The sequence below is a fragment of the Necator americanus genome, chromosome III (assembly GCF_031761385.1).
Source record: "Necator americanus strain Aroian chromosome III, whole genome shotgun sequence".
NCBI lineage: Eukaryota > Metazoa > Nematoda > Chromadorea > Rhabditida > Ancylostomatidae > Necator > Necator americanus.
The window spans coordinates 31,910-50,334 of record NC_087373.1 but is presented as its reverse complement, the minus strand read 5'-3'; the positions used below and the strand labels follow the sequence as shown (position 1 = coordinate 50,334).

The following is an 18,425-nucleotide window of genomic DNA, read 5'->3' as shown; positions in this document are numbered from 1 at the left end:
ATTGAACAAAAATTGGACAGAAACACGCGCTACTAAGCTGCAAAATGGGTTGCGGCGGGTGCCACGGCGTCGGATTGGTGCGCTGGCGCCAGATACCTATAGAAGGAGGTGCGAGGGGTCCACTGGCGTCGGATTGGCGCGCCGACGGCAGATGGTTATAGTATGGGGTGCGACGGGTTTTGCCAAACGCGATGCCAGGAGTATCCCATTTCACGCAAGTGAGGGACGGGATTCGAAGTTCTCTCCTACGTCAGCGATCGAAGATTAAAGACACCGCCGCGTTTGCCAAGAAAAGTAAAATAAGGTAGGCCGGAGACGTGATGCGCTTTAACGACAACCGTTGGACCAGAGCCGTGAGCGACTGGGTTCCCCGCGATATTAGACGCACTACAGGAAGACCGCCGACCCGATGGTCAGATTTCTTCACGAAGTCCTTCAAGGAAGCTCTTCGTGTCCCACGCGAAAGGAGGAACCACTGGGCGACTCTGCCACGCGATCGGACAAGTGGAAGAATTACTGGCGCCTGACCGACCAGTTCGAAGATCAACGGAGTCAAGGTGATCAAGGTGATGAAGCCATCTTTCTGGGTTGAAAGACCGCGGGACATGTAAGCAACTGAAATGCAAAAGCTTCAGAGATATGCGAGGCGGCTTCTTCAGTCTGCAGTACGACCGTATATCTCCTGAGAATAAAGTGTTTCATTCCCTGATGAATGCGAAATGCTGTAGTAGAGAATCTGAATACCCAGACAGACTAACCCCGTTGTTATATAGCATGATGATCATGATTATAGTATTAGATTTTTAGATTAAATATTAGTATTTAGTATTATAGTATAGTAGAGTATTAAACGCAATCTCAGCCAAGGAGATCCAATGGTCTATAGAACAAACGCTTTATACAAGGCGCTGCGAGGCGCTTAACATTGCTCCGGGGTCCATCTGAGCACGATCCTCATGAAATTTGAAGCCATGCCCAACGCAAGACCATTGACTTACAAAGGGTGTGTGTGTCACGAAAATACTCCATAATGATGGAAAATTCTGCACCGGTGAGTTGTTGAACCATCGCCATGCACCTGATAGGCGAGCACTCTACCTTTTCGCCATTGTTCCAAACTGTACAGGTCTATATGTTGGCTTTGATAGGGCAAGTTAGTTTCTCTCATACGTTAGTGAGGGTAAATAAACTTTATGTGAATGTATACTTCCAAATTTGCAAACTAAATATCATGCTTTATAATAACGGACATATTTTGTCACGTGTGTGCATCTCTATATGTGTATGTCTTAGTCAATCAATTCCAAAAAGAGAGAGATGGCGGATACCATGGCGTCGGTTTGTTGCCCCGGAGGCAGATAACCGTAAAATGGGCTGGGACAGGTTCCACTGAGTCGGATTGGTGCGCGGGAGCCCCAAGACGGTAGAATGGGTTTCTATGGGTCCTTTGCACATCTATTTCCCAGCATGTCTCCTGATGCTGCATCCTTTTTTCAAAAAAAGAAAACATGCGTGCGAACGGCTGATCAACTACAATACGTAGTAGCCAACAGTTTACGCGATGTGACGTAGAACTTTATTTTTATCACTACGATAATGATATTCACGTCGCTCCACGTTAGCACATCATTTTTTTGCTAATAGTTGAGAACGGAGGACATGCTTCGAAAAATGTTTCCAAATTGGGGAGGTTTGAGAGAAACATAGATGTGAAATTAAGCTGGATGGCTCTTCAAACATAGAACTTAGCGTTTAGGGAAAAACCATAAAATCTTTCATCTGTGCTTGAATTTTCGGGTAAAAAATTGAAGAAAGCGTTGATGGAAAAAAGCAATAATAATTTTCCAAAAAATGTTGCTACTGTTATTTTTGTTACTTCTTATTGATCGGTGAAGGCGAGCGAAGCGAACACCAAAATAGCCCGTTATTATATACCAGCTTGAACGTCTGGCTTTAGCCGGACGTTCAGGCTGGTACATAATAACGGGCTTATTCTGTCACGTGTGTGTGTGTGTGTGTGTGTCAGTCACGAAATTCAAAAAGAGGGGTGCGACGGGTCCACCGGCGTCGTGCTGGTGCCTCAACGCTAGAAAGCTTTAAAATGGGGTCGACGGGTCCACCGGCGCCAGGTACCTATAGAAGGGGGTGTGCCGGGTCCACCGGAGCCAAACAACTATAGAATTGAGTGCGACGGGTCTACCGGCACCAGATACCTATAGAAGCGGTTGCGACAGGTCCAATGGTGTCGAATTAATGCACCAACACCAGATAGCTTTGAAATGGGGTGTGATGGATCCCACAGTGTCGGATCGGTGCGCAATAACTTTGTGCAGATGTCGCGAAAAGTAAATTAGACGTTGCAACCGTTCCACATTCATGGCCACTGCATGTGTTGCATTGAACCTCTATGAATCTTCCACGCATCTATTTCCTTGCACGTTTGCCTCAACTTGGTGCCATGCCTTAATCAAACACCCACACAAAAGGCTGCTTAAATAGTACCCAACAGCTTACATGATCTGATGTGGAACGTTATCTTTATCAGTACGATGAAGCTGTTTACGTCATTTTATGTTGAAACATCATTCTTTGATAGCTGTTGGAGAAAACAGGAAGAACACCCATACTTCGAATAATGCTTTAGAATTGAGTCTATCATGATCATGATCATCTACTATATAATAACGGGCTTATTCTGTCACGTGTGTCTGTGTGTGTGTGTGTGTGTCAGTCACGAAATTCAAAATGAGGGGTGCGACGGGTCCACCGGCGTCGAGTTAATGCCTCGAAGCTAGGAAGCTATAAAATGAGGTGTGAAGGGGTCCACCGGCGTCGGATACCTATAGAAGGGGGTGCGACGGGTCCATCGGCGTCGGACACCTATAGAAGGGGGTGCGACGGGTCCATCGGCGCCAGATAGCCTTAGAAGGGGGTGCGACGGGTCCACCGGCGCCAAATACCTATAGAAGGGGGTGCGACGGGTCCACCGGCGCCAGATACGTATAGGAGGAGGTGCGACGGGTCCACCGGCGCCAGACACCTATAGAAGGGGGTGCGACGGGTCCACCGGCGCCAAATACCTATAGAAGGGGGTGCGACGGGTCCACCGGCGCCAAATACCTATAGAAGGGGGTGCGACGGGTCCACCGGCGCCAGACACCTATAGAAGGGGGTGCGACGGGTCCACCGGCGCCAAATACCTATAGAAGGGGGTGCGACGGGTCCACCGGCGCCAGATACGTATAGGAGGAGGTGCGACGGGTCCACCGGCGCCAGACACCTATAGAAGGGGGTGCGACGGGTCCACCGGCGCCAAATACCTATAGAAGGGGGTGCGACGGGTCCACCGGCGCCAAATACCTATAGAAGGGGGTGCGACGGGTCCACCGGCGCCAGACACCTATAGAAGGGGGTGCGACGGGTCCACCGGCGCCAAATACCTATAGAAGGGGGTGCGACGGGTCCACCGGCGCCAGACACCTATAGAAGGGGGTGCGACGGGTCCACCGGCGCCAGACACCTATAGAAGGGGGTGCGACGGGTCCACCGGCGCCAAGTACCTATAGAAGGGGGTGCGACGGGTCCCGCGGCGTCGGATTGGTGCGCAATAACTTCGTATGCATGACGCAAAAGATAGATGGTTGCAGCCGTTTGATAGCAGTGGTCACAGGACGCTTTGCTTTCCATCTTTATGACTCCGACTATTTCCTTCTATTCGTGACTATTCGCCTCACGTTCGTAGCATGTCGTTCTCAGAAAGTGGAAACATGCATGCAGATGGCTGCTTAAATAGTAGCAAGATGTTTACGTGATCTGACGAGGAACGTTATCTTTATCAGTAGGATGATGTCTTTCACGTCACTTTATGTTAAAACATCATTCTATGATAACTATTGAGGGAAATCAAGAGGAATACCCATACTTCGAGTAATGCTTTCAAATAGTATATACATTAATGTGGCATCGAAGGAGTGTTTGTCGTTGATGGTTGAATATTCTCCAAATGTAGAATTGACGCGTTTAGAAGAAAAGCTCCGTAATCTTTTGCCTTAATTTATAATACAAAGAAGAGAAGGAAAGCGTTGTTTAAAAAAATCTAATTTTACAGAAAACACTACTACTATTAACTTTCATTGATCAGTGAAGGGGAGCGAAGCTAAAACCACCGAAAGTCTGAAGTCCGGCTTTAGCCGGACATTCAGACTGGTATATAATAACGAGCTTAGTCCGTGTGTGTGTGTATGTGTGTGTGTGTATGTGTGTGTTTGTCTGTGTGTCACGAAATTCGAAAACGGGGGTGCGACGGGCCCACCCGGCGTCAGATAGCTATAAAATGAGTTGCTACGAGTTCCGCGGAGTCGGATTGGTGCGCCGGCGCCAGACACCTATAGAAGGGGGTGTGGCGGATCCACCGGCACCAAATAGCCATAATATGGGGTGCGACGGGTCCATCGGCGTCAGATTGGGACGCCGGCGCCAGACACCTATAGAAGGAGGTGCGGCGGGTCCACCGGCGCCAAATAGCCATAATATGGGGTGCGACGGGTCCACCGGCGCCAGACACCTATAGAAGGGGGTGCGGCGGATCCACCGGCGCCAGATTGGTGCGCCGGCGCCAGACACCTATAGAAGGGGGTGCGGCGGATCCACCGGCGCCAAATAGCCATAATATGGGGTGCTACGGGTCCACCGGCGCCAGATTGGGGCGCCGGCGCCAGACACCTATAGAAGGGGGTGCGGCGGATCCACCGGCGCCAAATAGCCATAATATGGGGTGCTACGGGTCCACCGGCGCCAGATTGGGGCGCCGGCGCCAGACACCTATAGAAGGGGGTGCGGCGGATCCACCGGCGCCAGATTGGTGCGCCGGCGCCAGGTACCTAATGAAGGGGGTGCGGCGGGTCCACCGGCGCCAAATAGCCATAATATGGGGTGCTACGGGTCCACCGGCGCCAGATTGGGGCGCCGGCGCCAGACACCTATAGAAGGGGGTGCGGCGGATCCACCGGCGCCAGATTGGTGCGCCGGCGCCAGGTACCTAATGAAGGGGGTGCGGCGGGTCCACCGGCGCCAAATAGCCATAATATGGGGTGCGACGGGTCCACCGGCGCCAGACACCTATAGAAGGGGGTGCGGCGGGTCCACCGGCGCCAAATAGCCATAATATGGGGTGCGACGGGTCCACCGGCGCCAGACACCTATAGAAGGGGGTGCGGCGGATCCACCGGCGCCAAATAGCCATAATATGGGGTGCGACGGGTCCACCGGCGCCAGACACCTATAGAAGGGGGTGCGGCGGATCCACCGGCGCCAGATTGGGGCGCCGGCGCCAGACACCTATAGAAGGGGGTGCGGCGGGTCCACCGGCGCCAAATAGCCATAATATGGGGTGCGGCGGATCCACCGGCGCCAGATTGGGGCGCCGGCGCCAGACACCTATAGAAGGGGGTGCGGCGGATCCATCGGCGCCAGATTGGTGCGCCGGCGCGAGACACCCATAGAAGGGGGTGCGACGGATCCACAGGCGCCAGATTGGTGCGCCGGCGCCAGGAACCTGAAGGGGTGCGACGGGTCATCGGCGCCAGACACCCATAGAAGGGGGTGCGACGGGTCCATCGGCGCCAGATTGGTGCGCCGGCGCCAGACACCCATAGAAGGGGGTGCGACGGGTCCATCGGCGCCAGATTGGTGCGCCGCCGCCAGGTACCTAATGAAGGGGGTGCGGCGGGTCCACCGGCGCCAAATAACCATAATATGGGGTGGCACGGGTCCACCGGCGCCAGATAGCCTTAGAAGGGGGTGCGACGGGTCCACCGGCGCCAAATACCTATAGAAGGGGGTGCGACGGGTCCACCGGCGCCAGATACGTATAGGAGGAGGTGCGACGGGTCCACCGGCGCCAGACACCTATAGAAGGGGGTGCGACGGGTCCACCGGCGCCAGATACGTATAGGAGGGGGTGCGACGGGTCCACCGGCGCCAGACACCTATAGAAGGGGGTGCGACGGGTCCACCGGCGCCAAATACCTATAGAAGGGGGTGCGACGGGTCCACCGGCGCCAGACACCTATAGAAGGGGGTGCGACGGGTCCACCGGCGCCAGATACGTATAGGAGGAGGTGCGACGGGTCCACCGGCGCCAGACACCTATAGAAGGGGGTGCGACGGGTCCATCGGCGCCAGACACCTATAGAAGGGGGTGCGACGGGTCCACCGGCGCCAGATACGTATAGGAGGAGGTGCGACGGGTCCATCGGCGCCAGATTGGTGCGCCGGCGCGAGACACCCATAGAAGGGGGTGTGACGGATCCACCGGCGCCAGAGGTGGTGGTGCGCCGGCGCCAGACACCCATAGAAGGGGGTGCGACGGGTCCATCGGCGCCAAATAGCCATAATATGGGATGCGACGGGTCCACCGGCGCCAGATTGGTGCGCCGGCGCGAGACACCCATAGAAGGGGGTGCGACGGGTCCATCGGCGCCAGATTGGTGCGCCGGCGCGAGACACCCATAGAAGGGGGTGCGACGGATCCACAGGCGCCAGATTGGTGCGCCGGCGCGAGACACCCATAGAAGGGGGTGCGACGGGTCCATCGGCGCCAGATTGGTGCGCCGGCGCGAGACACCCATAGAAGGGGGTGCGACGGATCCACCGGCGCCAGATTGGTGCGCCGGCGCCAGACACCCATAGAAGGGGGTGCGACGGGTCCATCGGCGCCAAATAGCCATAATATGGGATGCGACGGGTCCACCGGCGCCAGATTGGTGCGCCGGCGCGAGACACCCATAGAAGGGGGTGCGACGGGTCCATCGGCGCCAGATTGGTGCGCCGGCGCGAGACACCCATAGAAGGGGGTGCGACGGATCCACAGGCGCCAGATTGGTGCGCCGGCGCGAGACACCCATAGAAGGGGGTGCGACGGGTCCATCGGCGCCAGATTGGTGCGCCGGCGCCAGACACCCATAGAAGGGGGTGCGACGGGTCCATCGGCGCCAGATTGGTGTGCCGCCGCCAGGTACCTAATGAAGGGGGTGCGGCGGGTCCACCGGCGCCAAATAACCATAATATGGGGTGGCACGGGTCCACCGGCGCCAGATTGGTGCGCCGGCGCCAGACACCCATAGAAGGGGGTGCGACGGGTCCATCGGCGCCAAATTGGTGCACCGCCGCCAGGTACCTATAGAAGGGGGTGCGACGGGTCCACCGGCGCCAGATACGTATAGGAGGAGGTGCGACGGGTCCACCGGCGCCAGACACCTATAGAAGGGGGTGCGACGGGTCCACCGGCGCCAGATACGTATAGGAGGAGGTGCGACGGGTCCATCGGCGCCAGATTGGTGCGCCGGCGCGAGACACCCATAGAAGGGGGTGCGACGGATCCACAGGCGCCAGATTGGTGCGCCGGCGCGAGACACCCATAGAAGGGGGTGCGACGGGTCCATCGGCGCCAGATTGGTGCGCCGGCGCCAGACACCCATAGAAGGGGGTGCGACGGGTCCATCGGCGCCAGATTGGTGTGCCGCCGCCAGGTACCTAATGAAGGGGGTGCGGCGGGTCCACCGGCGCCAAATAACCATAATATGGGGTGGCACGGGTCCACCGGCGCCAGATTGGTGCGCCGGCGCCAGACACCCATAGAAGGGGGTGCGACGGGTCCATCGGCGCCAAATTGGTGCACCGCCGCCAGGTACCTATAGAAGGGGGTGCGGCGGGTCCACCGGCGCCAGATAGCCATAATATGGTTTGCGATGGGTCCACCGGCATCGTGTTGTTGCCTCGAAGCCAGAAAGCTATAAAATGGGGTGCTATGAGTCCCACGGTGTCGGATTGGTGCACCGGCGCCAGTCCGTACCTATAGAAGTTACGACGGGTCCACCGGGCGTCGGATTGGTGCGCCGGCACCAGATACCTATAGAAGGGGGTGCGACGGGACAACCGGCGTCGAAACGGTGCGCGATAACTTCATGTGCATGTCGCAAAAGATAAATGGTTGCAGCCGTTTCATAGCCGTGGCCATTGGACGCTTCGCTTTTCACCTTCATGACTCCTTCGCGTGTCTATTTCCTTTTTCGTTCGCCTCAAGTTTGGTAGCATGCCGTTCTCAGAAAGTGGAAGCCCGCATGCAAACGGCTGCTTAAATAGTAGCAGGATGTTTATGTGATCTGATGTTATCTTTATCAGTAGGACGATGTCTTTTACGTCATTTCATGCCAAAACATCATTCTTTGATAACTGTTGGGGGGAAACAGGAGGAATATTTACTCATGTTTCAAGTGATAGTTTTAAATTTTGTGTGCAACGTATTGATAAGGAGTGTTTGAACCTGAAGTTCGAATGTTTTCCAAATGTAGAAATGACGCTTTTAAAAAGAAGATTATGAAATCCTTCCCCTTTAGTTATGATATAAAGAAAGAAAAAAGATTGTTGGAGATACACGAGCCCAATTTCATAGAAAACGGCACTAGTATTAATTTTCGTTGATCATTGAAGCGAGTGAAGCAAACACCACAGAAAGTCTGAAGTCCGGCTAATCAGAGTATAGCGAAACTATCGTTATTATCACTGTCGTCGAAAGAAACGCAATGGTCGCAACTGCAGAATTACATCAGAAACGGCGTTTGTCATTCTTACCATCCAAGCACTCGGGGCGTATCGCCTCGAAGTTCTGCCTTCCTTTTTTATTCCTTTGATAACCTTTACGGTCTCGTCTCTTTTCATCATCGCTATTCTTCGCAGCTGAAGCTCAAGTACTGTCATGTTTGAATACTTTCGATTCCGTTTGATTTCCTTTGTATTCGCAAACATCGTGAGCATCTTTATTCTCGCACAGCAATTGTGTACTTTGTCACCTTCGCTTTGAAACAACTATCTACTTCATGGTTTGTTCATTTATCACATCGTTTGTTGTTTACCATGAAGAGTCACTTTGAGTTCTTTGTGCTTTGTAACTTTCGTACGTGATGATAATAATTTAAAGAGTGTATATAAAGGTTTAATTACCCAAGTTTGAGGTCTCATCTGCGGTGACGAAATAGTGAAGGCAATCAATATCAAGCAAAACCCGCGTGGCACTCAGAGGGAAGGCGAGCACACAATATCAAAGCCATCATAAAAAATTTGGTGCATAGGCCAAATTGCAACTCAACGGAGGAACAGAACTTGCCGGTACTTCTGCACAATTGATTCGATTTACTTGGCTTTTACTTTACTTGGCTCCGGTTTTTATTTATTACTTGTCTATTCGCCAGCACGCTGAGCTGCGTAAAGCACATCGCTTGGCTGTCTGGCACCGGTGCAGTGAACCCGTCGCACCCCATTTTATAGCTATCTGGCGCCGGTGGACCCGTCGCACCCTCTTCTATAGGTATCTGGCGTCGGCGCCACACACACACACACACACACACACACACACACACACACACACACACACACACACACACACACACACACACACACACACACACACACACACACACACACACACACACACACACACACACACACACAAACTAGTTAATTGGTGTAAATTAAAAATGACTAGACTAGAAAATGACCTAAAATGAACTTCATAAACGTAGACACGCTGGAGAATGCAAACCAAGAAATAAGAAAGGGAAAATTGAGGAATAACCACAAACAGTCAGAGAACAGCGACATACCTATTGACTCCACAAATAATTCCACATTTGCCGTCATGATAGCTTTCTTCGTTTGCAAACAATACAATAATACATCCCCTGAGAATGAAAGGTTTTATTCCTTGAATGTGAAATGCTGTAGTAGAAAATCTGAATTCACATACTTTGTATCACCGTTAAGGTCATAGTCGTTCTAAAACTGGTAATCCAAAAACATTGTCGTGAAGGACAGGTGAGTATTGCCCCGGAGGGAGATTGTGCTGTTGAAGGCACCTAGACTGTTGAGTTCGAAAGGAAAAAGAAGAGAATGAAGCATCAGCTAAACTAGCAGGAAGCAAAGAATCACCGTGGTTCTTCCTGCGCAATTGTGTCTTTGGCAGAAAATTGATCGAATGGTTTTCGCGATATTTCCTTTAAAAAAAAAATCACAAATTTAAAAAGGATGGAATATTGCAAAAAAAATAGATGGTATCAAAAAACCGTTTTAAAAGCGTCAGCTATGCATTCCATAATAGCTCTGTATGGGGATTTACACAACATCAGTTTTTTTAATGGTTATCATGGTTCTCTTTCTAAAAAAAGTGTGGATATAGATCATATGAGATGCGATCAGATTGAAGATTTGCGCCTTCATCAGCATAACGGAACTAGGTATGCACTAAAGTTAAGAGTAATTAAGTTAAGAGTTAGTGTCGCACTGCATCATCGTAACTCCCTTACGTAAAATTCTAGCAATCTTTTCAGAAGCCAAAAGACCAATCAGATAAAATAGGTGAAACTAATAGTATCAATAAGTAATACTTGTGTAACACTGCTGAACTCGCTAAATTATTATGTGTACAAATAACATATAGTAGGGTCAAAACGACATGAAACACGTACGCAATTGCGTATGCAGCACCTCTTGAGGCGCTTCGGTGGAGCGTAGTGACTAGGAGCGTGATGAAATCCTTGCTGGCACCACCTATCGTTGCAGTTTGCGACGGTCCCAACTCGGTTCCAATTGCTGCCTCAGTCGCGTCGTTTGGAGAGCGTACGCAAATGCACTCGTGTTTCATGTCGTATTGACCCGACTATAAATCTATTTTCTGAAATGATTATCTTCACTTTCAGAAGAAATCAACTTCGCAAGGAAAAAAATGTTTTTGAAAATTAGTTTGTAGTAAGGTTAAAACGATATGAAGCACGGTGCACTCTTGCGGCTGCGACCGGAGCAGTGCGGTTGAGAAAGCGGTTGGAATCGAAGTGAGCCCATCGCGTACTTCACCGAATACCTTCAGAGGTGCTCTAGGAAGGGTCCTCCCTCGATCCTAACTGCTGCCCTCAACGCACCGCTTCAAGCGAAGGTGCTTGCGCAACTGCACCGTGGATCATATCGTTTTGACAATGCCATATCTCATCAGAGTAAAGACAAAGCAATTGCCCCTATCCCAAAGAATGTCAGTGAAACGAATTATTGTTATCAAGGTAAGAATCTTCTTATATGAAAACAAAGAGATGCTATAAATAATTTGCGGAAATCTTATCGCTTGAGTTACACGATTCACGAGCACCAAGACACTTCACACTCGGAGTTGTAAAAAAGCAGAAGTATTACTCACGCGATTTTGATAGAGACTTCGTCAAGCAACCGCCCATCTGAAATATTCGAATGTAAATCCCTACAAGTTTTAAAGAAAGACAGACAGTTAACGAACATTTGACTGAAAAAAAAAAGAAAAACAGGCGAGGAAAAGGTAGTTGGAGAGGGGGCACGCAACGGCACCCTTATTTCTAGAAGCTATATCTCTTTCCTTTCGCTTTGTATTCTTAGCTTACATATCATACATCCTCTCAGATCATTGCTTAGGCCCTCGGACGCGGTCTCATCTAAATCTACTTAAACGGCTGCGCGGGCGGTCGCGTCGCGGCGCGCTGCCACTTCTGCCAAATCGGGGGCCCTTCACAAGCGTGAGGGCCTTTAGTGTTAAAAGGCACTCACGCTTGTGAAGGACTCCTGATTCGGCAGAAGTGGCAGCGGGCCAGCGCCCCGCAACGCAACTGCCCGCACAGCCGTTTAAAGGCATCAGCCCACGAATCTGAGGTGGTGCAGATTTCAGGTGGAGTATTCGTATACAGGATGGGAGACTACGGAGAGGGGGGTGATTCCGTCCATTTCCTCCTAATTGCCGTAAAAAACGGCCTGGAAGATACGGCTTCATTCGTTTTGGCGCACCATTTTGTACAGGAGGTTAGATTGGAGCGCGCCAGTCTTGTGCGGCGCCGCATCTTCCGGGTCGTTTTTTACGGCAATTAGCAAGAAATGGACGGAATCACCTCCCTCTCCGTAGTCTCCCATCCTGTATACGAATACTCCACCTGAAATCTGCACCACCTCAGATTCGTGGGGTGATGCCTTTAACTAGACTTAGATGGCACCCTTGGACGCCAATAAGGGTGCAGTTAAGTAGCCCCACAGGCTACTAAAACACAGTAGCGCGCAGATTTTGTGTCGACAGCACTCGTATTGGCAAAAGTGGCAGCGGGTCAGTTCGCCGCGACGCGAGCGCTAGCGCAGCCGTCTAAGTAGATCTAGATGAGACCCACAATGTGTGTAGTCTGGACCAAACAACATATGTGACCCCAAAAGTCTCCGGCGATACTGTGTCAATTCCGCAATTCTATACGCTTGTTTATTCACTGCTGTGCATGTCTTTCGATTCCAAAAGAATCACCTCGATACACAAGCTAGGCTCGTTTGGAACTCTCTTCGATCGTTCTTCCGGCTCCCACTTACGTGTTGTCAGCCTCTCGACTACGAGAACTCTACACAACGCGAAGGATTCCGCCTTCCTGTCCACGTCAGCGACGGATTTCACGACGCTACAAGCAACATCATCCTGCAACTCGTCGACGAGAGCGATCACTCGCCAGAAATCATCGGTCCTAAGGAAGTTCGAATCTTTGAGGATGTGCCTCGACACACGATCGTCGCGAAATACAACGTCGCCGATTGCGACGCCAGTGATCGTGCAAGTTAAGAGAGTTCCCCGGGTCTGGCTAACACTGGCCATCCTAGCCTTAGCAGCTATTCCTAATGTTACGGTTGTTAGCGGCTTATCCCTATCATTCGAGTTGGACGCGTCGCTAGCAAAATCGCGATTTTCGTCCTTCATCTCTCCCCAAGAACGCGAAATTCAAGTGTTCGTTATGAAAAACATCAGTGAAGATACTCCTATCGGGACTGTGCTCAATACCTTCAAAGCGCATGACCCCACACTCCCTACATTCAATTACACGTAAGTTCTTCTGTTTCTTGTTTCGATTTTTTTTTTGTTCTCAACCTTTCTATTACGCCACGTGGTACAACTGCTCCATGTTTTGGACATTTGAATAGCCAAGTGGTGGCTAATTAAGGTATCAACTAGGATGAAAAAAGCTGTGCTTGTATGATATTCGTCTGTTCATGCCAATTTTTTTTTTCTGCTGGGTTGATGTTATGTTTTTTACTTCACTTCCCCCTCTTTGTTATGTTTTATTTGCAGTCTTTTTCATATTTTAATTCAAGTTTGTCCGATTCGTAATATTGGTTTGTTCCTTGTCTCATTATGGCGCTCAAATTTGGAACTAACAATTCTAGGTATTTTGGGAATTTTAACTTTACTTTCGGTTGTGGACGTGCAGCGACACTTATTCGTAAATTTCGTATTTCGCTTTTGTTTTCGTCGCTTTTGTTTTTTCACTGCGTTTTCGGCATCTCTGTGAGGGTAATTGCTACCTGTCACTTTATATGAAGTCCCGTCCATATCTCGATTTTTCATCTCTGAGATCAGAATTTCTCTCTTATGTTCAAGTGTTCAAATGGTCTTGAGTGCACGCTGTACGGGTCGGTATGCGGCTTTTATCTGTGCTGAACGAGGTCAACGTCAATTAATTCCGAATAAATTACCCATTCTATAGAAGATCTTAAATTGCTTGGAAACGTCATCGAGAAAGGCAAGGAGACTGATAACCGCATAAGAAATTAAAATGAGCAAGATCAATTCTTTACAAAAATAGCTGCTAAGCTGGAGCTAGGTGAAAATGTTCGACTTCTAGAATCATGTGAAGACAAATCTGTATTCTTCAAGAGACGAAGAATAGTAGAATTTGGTTATAGAGTACATTCGCGACTGTTTGAAACCGAATAAAAACAAATTCTGTAAGCGCTGCTATATTAATTCTACTAAGTATGGTGTCTTTTCACTTCAGGAACTGTTTAAAATCTGGACTTTCTATATGTATTTATAATATATATCAGATAAAAATGGTTTTCTGAATTTCCCAGTATTTATACACGAAAAACAGTTTGACTGCATATACTGCTAGTACCACATGTTTTTTGCGTTTTGAAAGTTGTTATACGAGCAGAAGTATTGGGCTAGTACCATATGTTATTTGCGTTTTGAAAGTTGTTATACGAGCAGAAGTATTGGGCTGCTCGCCGTTTTCATTTATGTGGATATGATTGTATCTTGTCTCACTGAAGTAACGTCACTGGAATGAGATAGGGAAGCAAATGCCAAAGCGAATTCTTGATAAGGAAAGAGTTTAAAGGCATCACACCACAAATCTGAGGTGGTGCAGATTTCAGGTGGAGTGTTCGTATACGGGATGGGAGGCTATGGAGAAGGGGATGATTCCGTCCATTTCTTCCTAATTGCCGTAAAAAACGGTCCGGAAAATGCGGCGCCGCACAAGGCTGGCGCATTCTAGTCGAACTCCTTGTAGAAAATAGTGCGCCAAAACGCCTGAAGCCGTATCCTGCGGGCCGTTTTTTACGGCAATTAAGAAGAAGTGGACGGAATCACTCCCTTCTCCATGGTCTCCCATCCCGTATGCGAATACTCCAGCTGAAATCCGTACCACCTCAGATTCGTGGAGTGATGTCTTTAATTTTTATTATCATGATATCATGATAATGATATCATCACAATCAATCAGTTAATCAATCACTCAGTCAGCCAGTCAATCAGTCAGCAAATCAGCCAGTCACGAAATTCGAAAAGGGGATGCGACGGGCTCTTCGGCGTCGTGATGGTGCACCAGGGCCACAAGGCGGTAAAATAGGGTGACGCGGGTCCGACGACGCAGGAGTGCCGCGTCATAGTGCATCGCATAGTAATCTCGTGTGGATGTCACTAAGGTGAATGATTCGTTGCAACCATTTTATAGATGGTGCCACTGCCCCCGCTGCGTTTCACTTCTGTGACTTCTTCGTATCTCCATTTCCTTGCACGTTTGCCTAAGGTTGGTAACATGCCTTCCTCACAAAGTGAAAATACGAATGAAACCGGTCGCTTAAATAGCAGCAAACACTTTGCGTAATCTTTCGTGGAACGTTATCTTTATCAGTACAATGATGTCGTTCACGTCATTTTATTCTCTGACCAGTCTGAATGTCCGGCTAAAGCCGGACTTCAGACTTTTGGTGATTTTAGCTTCGCTCCCCTTCACTGATCAGTGAAAGTTAATAGTAGTTCTGTAAAATTAGTTTTGTGTTTTTTTTAACAACGCTTTCCTTCTCTTCTTTATATTATAAATTAAGGCGAAAGGTTACGGAGTTTTCCTTCCAAACGCGTCAATTCTACATTTGGAGAATATTCGATCATCAGCTACAAGCACTCCTTCGATGCCAGAATAATATAGATACAATTTGAAAGCATTACTCGAAGTATGGGTGTTCCTCCTGTTTTCCTCCCAATAGTTATCACAGAATGATGTTTTAACATAAGATAACGTGAAAGACATCATCCTACTGATAAAGATAACGTTCCACGTCAAATCACATAAACATTTTGCTACTATTTAAGCAGCCAGTTTCTGAGAACGGCATGCTACAAACTTGAGGCGAAAGAAGAACGAAATAGGCACACGGGAGTAGTCATAAAGGTGAAGAGCAAAGCGCCAAGTGGTTAGGGCTATTAAACGGCTGCAACCATTTACCTTTTGCGTCATGCACACTAATTTATTGCGCTCCAATGACCGGGTCCACCGACGCCAGTGGATCCGTCGCACCCCATATTATAGCAATCTGGCGCCGTTGGATCCGTCGCACCCCTTCTATGGATATCTAGCGCGGTGGACCCGTCGCACCCCCTTCTACAGGTATCTGGCGCGGTGGACCCGTCGCACCCTTCTATAGGTATCTGGCGCGAGCGCACCAATCTGGCGCCGGTGGACCCGTCGCACCCCCTTCTATAGGTATCTGGCGCGGTGGACCCGTCGCACCCTTTCTATGGATATCTGGCGCCGGCGCGCTAGTGCGACGCCAGTGGACCCATCGCACCCCCTTCTATAGGTATCTGGCGCCGGTGCGCTAGTGCAACGCCGGTGGATCCGTCACACTCCCTTCTACAGGTATCTGGCGCGGTGGACCCGTCGCACCCTTTCTATGGATATCTGGCGCCGGTGCGCTAGTGCGACGCCAGTGGACCCGTCGCACCCCCTTCTATAGGTATCTGGCGCCGGTGCGCTAGTGTAACGCCGGTGGACCCGTCGCACTCCCTTCTACAGGTATCTGGCGCCGGTGGACCCGTTGCACGCTCTTCTATAGGTATCTGGCGCCGGTGGACCCGTTGCACGCTCTTCTATAGGTATCTGGCGCCGGTGGACCCGTCCCACTCCTTCTATAGGTATCTGGCGCCGGTGCACTAGTGCAACGCCGGTGGACCCGTCCCACCTCCTTCTACGGGTATCTGGCGCCGGTGGACCCGTCGCACCCTCTTCCATAGATATCTGGCGCGGTGGACCCGTCGCCCCCCCTTTTTCGAATTTCGTGACACACAGACAAACACCCACACACACACACACGAACTAAGCTCGTTATATATATCATGATCATGATAGCTAATGGGTAAAAACATGAAGAAAACCTATGCTTAGAGTATTGCTTTCAAGTTGTGTCTAAATTATGCTGGTATCGAACAAATGTTTGAAGCTGAAACTTAAATGTTCTTCATATGCAGAAACGACGGGAAATGAAATATGAAGTCTTTAACGTAAATGTAAAAAAAAAGAAGAAAGCGTTGTTAGAAAAGCTTAATTCCTACTTTGTAGAAAATGCCACTATTATTAATTTTCATTGAACAGTGATGGTGAGCAAAGGATTCACTTCAGGAGATCTGAAGTCCGGCTTTAGCCGGACGTTCAGACTGGTATAAAATATATGTACACACTCATTTGATCGCTTTTTGAGTTTGGGTTAATCTGACATCTCATTTCCGATTAGAAACGTACTTCCTCGATATCTTTCAAAATCTGCTTGGTTAATGCTATCAGTAGAAACAACTCCAGCTTTTCTACATAGCTTACTTCAATTTTCACTATTCTTACGCTGAACGTTTTTAGCGAGAGACCACTGGTTATGAATGTCAAACGAATTAGAATATGTTTATGAATGTAGTCTGTCGACATCTTGTGCGTAGATTAGCACCGAACAGAAATGCTGACTCTTTTGCATAACTGGTGACTTCGACGTATTTCTTTCTTGGTTTGGAACAAATTAGCATAACAGCAATTCGTATTGGATAACTGTCATCAGCCGGAAAGATATTGTTCTACTTCCCCGATTCAGATTCCGAATTAATCGTCAGTCTGATCCGAAGCGACAGTTCACAATTGATCAGGATGGAACGCTGCGAGTAGCACAACGTTTGGATCGAGAAGACATCAGTAGCTATAAGCTGATCATCGAGGCGTTTGACGCCGGTGAGTTAGAGACAGATATCGACTACTCGTTCCTTTTTTTAAGATACATACATGATGAAATAGATTAATTGTCACTCCATACGTCATATGAGCATAAGTTCCTGTTGTCCAAGGTTACATTCATGGACCGTAATTTCAGCCGGCAATCTTGGAACTCTCCTAGTAGCTGTTTACTTACGCGATGTCAATGATAATGCCCCCGAACCTTACACAATCCCCAAGTATTGCGTATTTCCCGAAAATAGACCTGCCAATAAACAAGGTACATGTGAGATTCGCTGCACTGACAAGGACTCACCGTGAGTGTGTCTTGGTTCTACAAATTATTCACTTCTTATTTGTAATTCACAAAACACATTTCTATTGGTTATCTTTAAGTTCCATTCTTTTATACTCCTCAATGTTCATATTTAAGTGCATACGGATCACCGTACAACATGCAACTCGACCAGAGCAAATGGAAATATGGAGAGTTCTTGAGCGTCACATTTGATGCTCGTATGTACCTCTCATTCTTGTCATTTCCACACTCTCTTGGACTCCGTGTGATTTACACCTCCTTTCAGATGGAGATGGTGGGAATGGATCGATGACAATCAGACCACTGGTAGTGTTCGATCGAGAGGCTGCTAATCCGGGCAAAATTCTCGAAATTCCTCTAATTCTAACGGATCGCGCGGATCGAACTAACCACGCATCCGTTCACGTGATCATTGGAGACGAGGTATGCAAAAATAAAGTGACATACAGTGGTTGTTGCAAAAAAGATAAAACATTTCTGAACATTCCCAAAGTTAAATTCTAGAGTTTGGAGCTTCTTGGATGTGGGTTTTTTTTTTCATTTTCTTTGCGATTTTTCCCCATCCATCTCTTCACTCCTCTGATTCTGAAAGTTAAGCAATATTAAATCTGCTAGTTTTCGGCTGGAGAATAAAAATTCTTCTGAGGCCCAATGTAGGTCTGCGAATATCTTTCTGAGTACTGAATAGTCCAGTTCCTCTTTCACACAGTTTCGCCTATTGGCGTATCATTGTACGGTCCTCGATGACTCACATGCTC

General features: G+C 49.1%; 2 protein-coding genes across 3 annotated transcripts; one reads left to right on the top strand and one right to left on the bottom strand.

Annotated features, from left to right (window-relative positions):
* Positions 1-191: 191 nt before the first annotated feature.
* On the top strand, positions 192-18,414 carry RB195_008087 (uncharacterized protein; the record flags this gene model as incomplete). Of its 2 annotated transcripts, XM_064194442.1 has the most annotated exons (7): positions 192-304; positions 394-566; positions 9,129-9,165; positions 17,233-17,366; positions 17,506-17,665; positions 17,782-17,864; positions 17,933-18,171. In XM_064194442.1, the coding sequence occupies 7 exons, from the start codon at positions 192-194 to the stop codon at positions 18,169-18,171; spliced, it is 939 nt and encodes a 312-aa protein (XP_064045587.1). The 2 variants fall into 2 exon arrangements, with proteins under 2 accessions (XP_064045587.1, XP_064045586.1); XM_064194441.1 differs by lacking the exons at positions 192-304; positions 394-566; positions 9,129-9,165 and adding exons at positions 14,669-14,727; positions 18,361-18,414 and having other exon boundaries at positions 17,933-18,090.
* On the bottom strand, positions 12,311-12,793 carry RB195_008088 (uncharacterized protein; the record flags this gene model as incomplete). Its single annotated transcript, XM_064194443.1, has 1 exon — positions 12,311-12,793. The coding sequence occupies one exon, from the start codon at positions 12,791-12,793 to the stop codon at positions 12,311-12,313; it is 483 nt and encodes a 160-aa protein (XP_064045588.1).
* Positions 18,415-18,425: the final 11 nt, after the last annotated feature.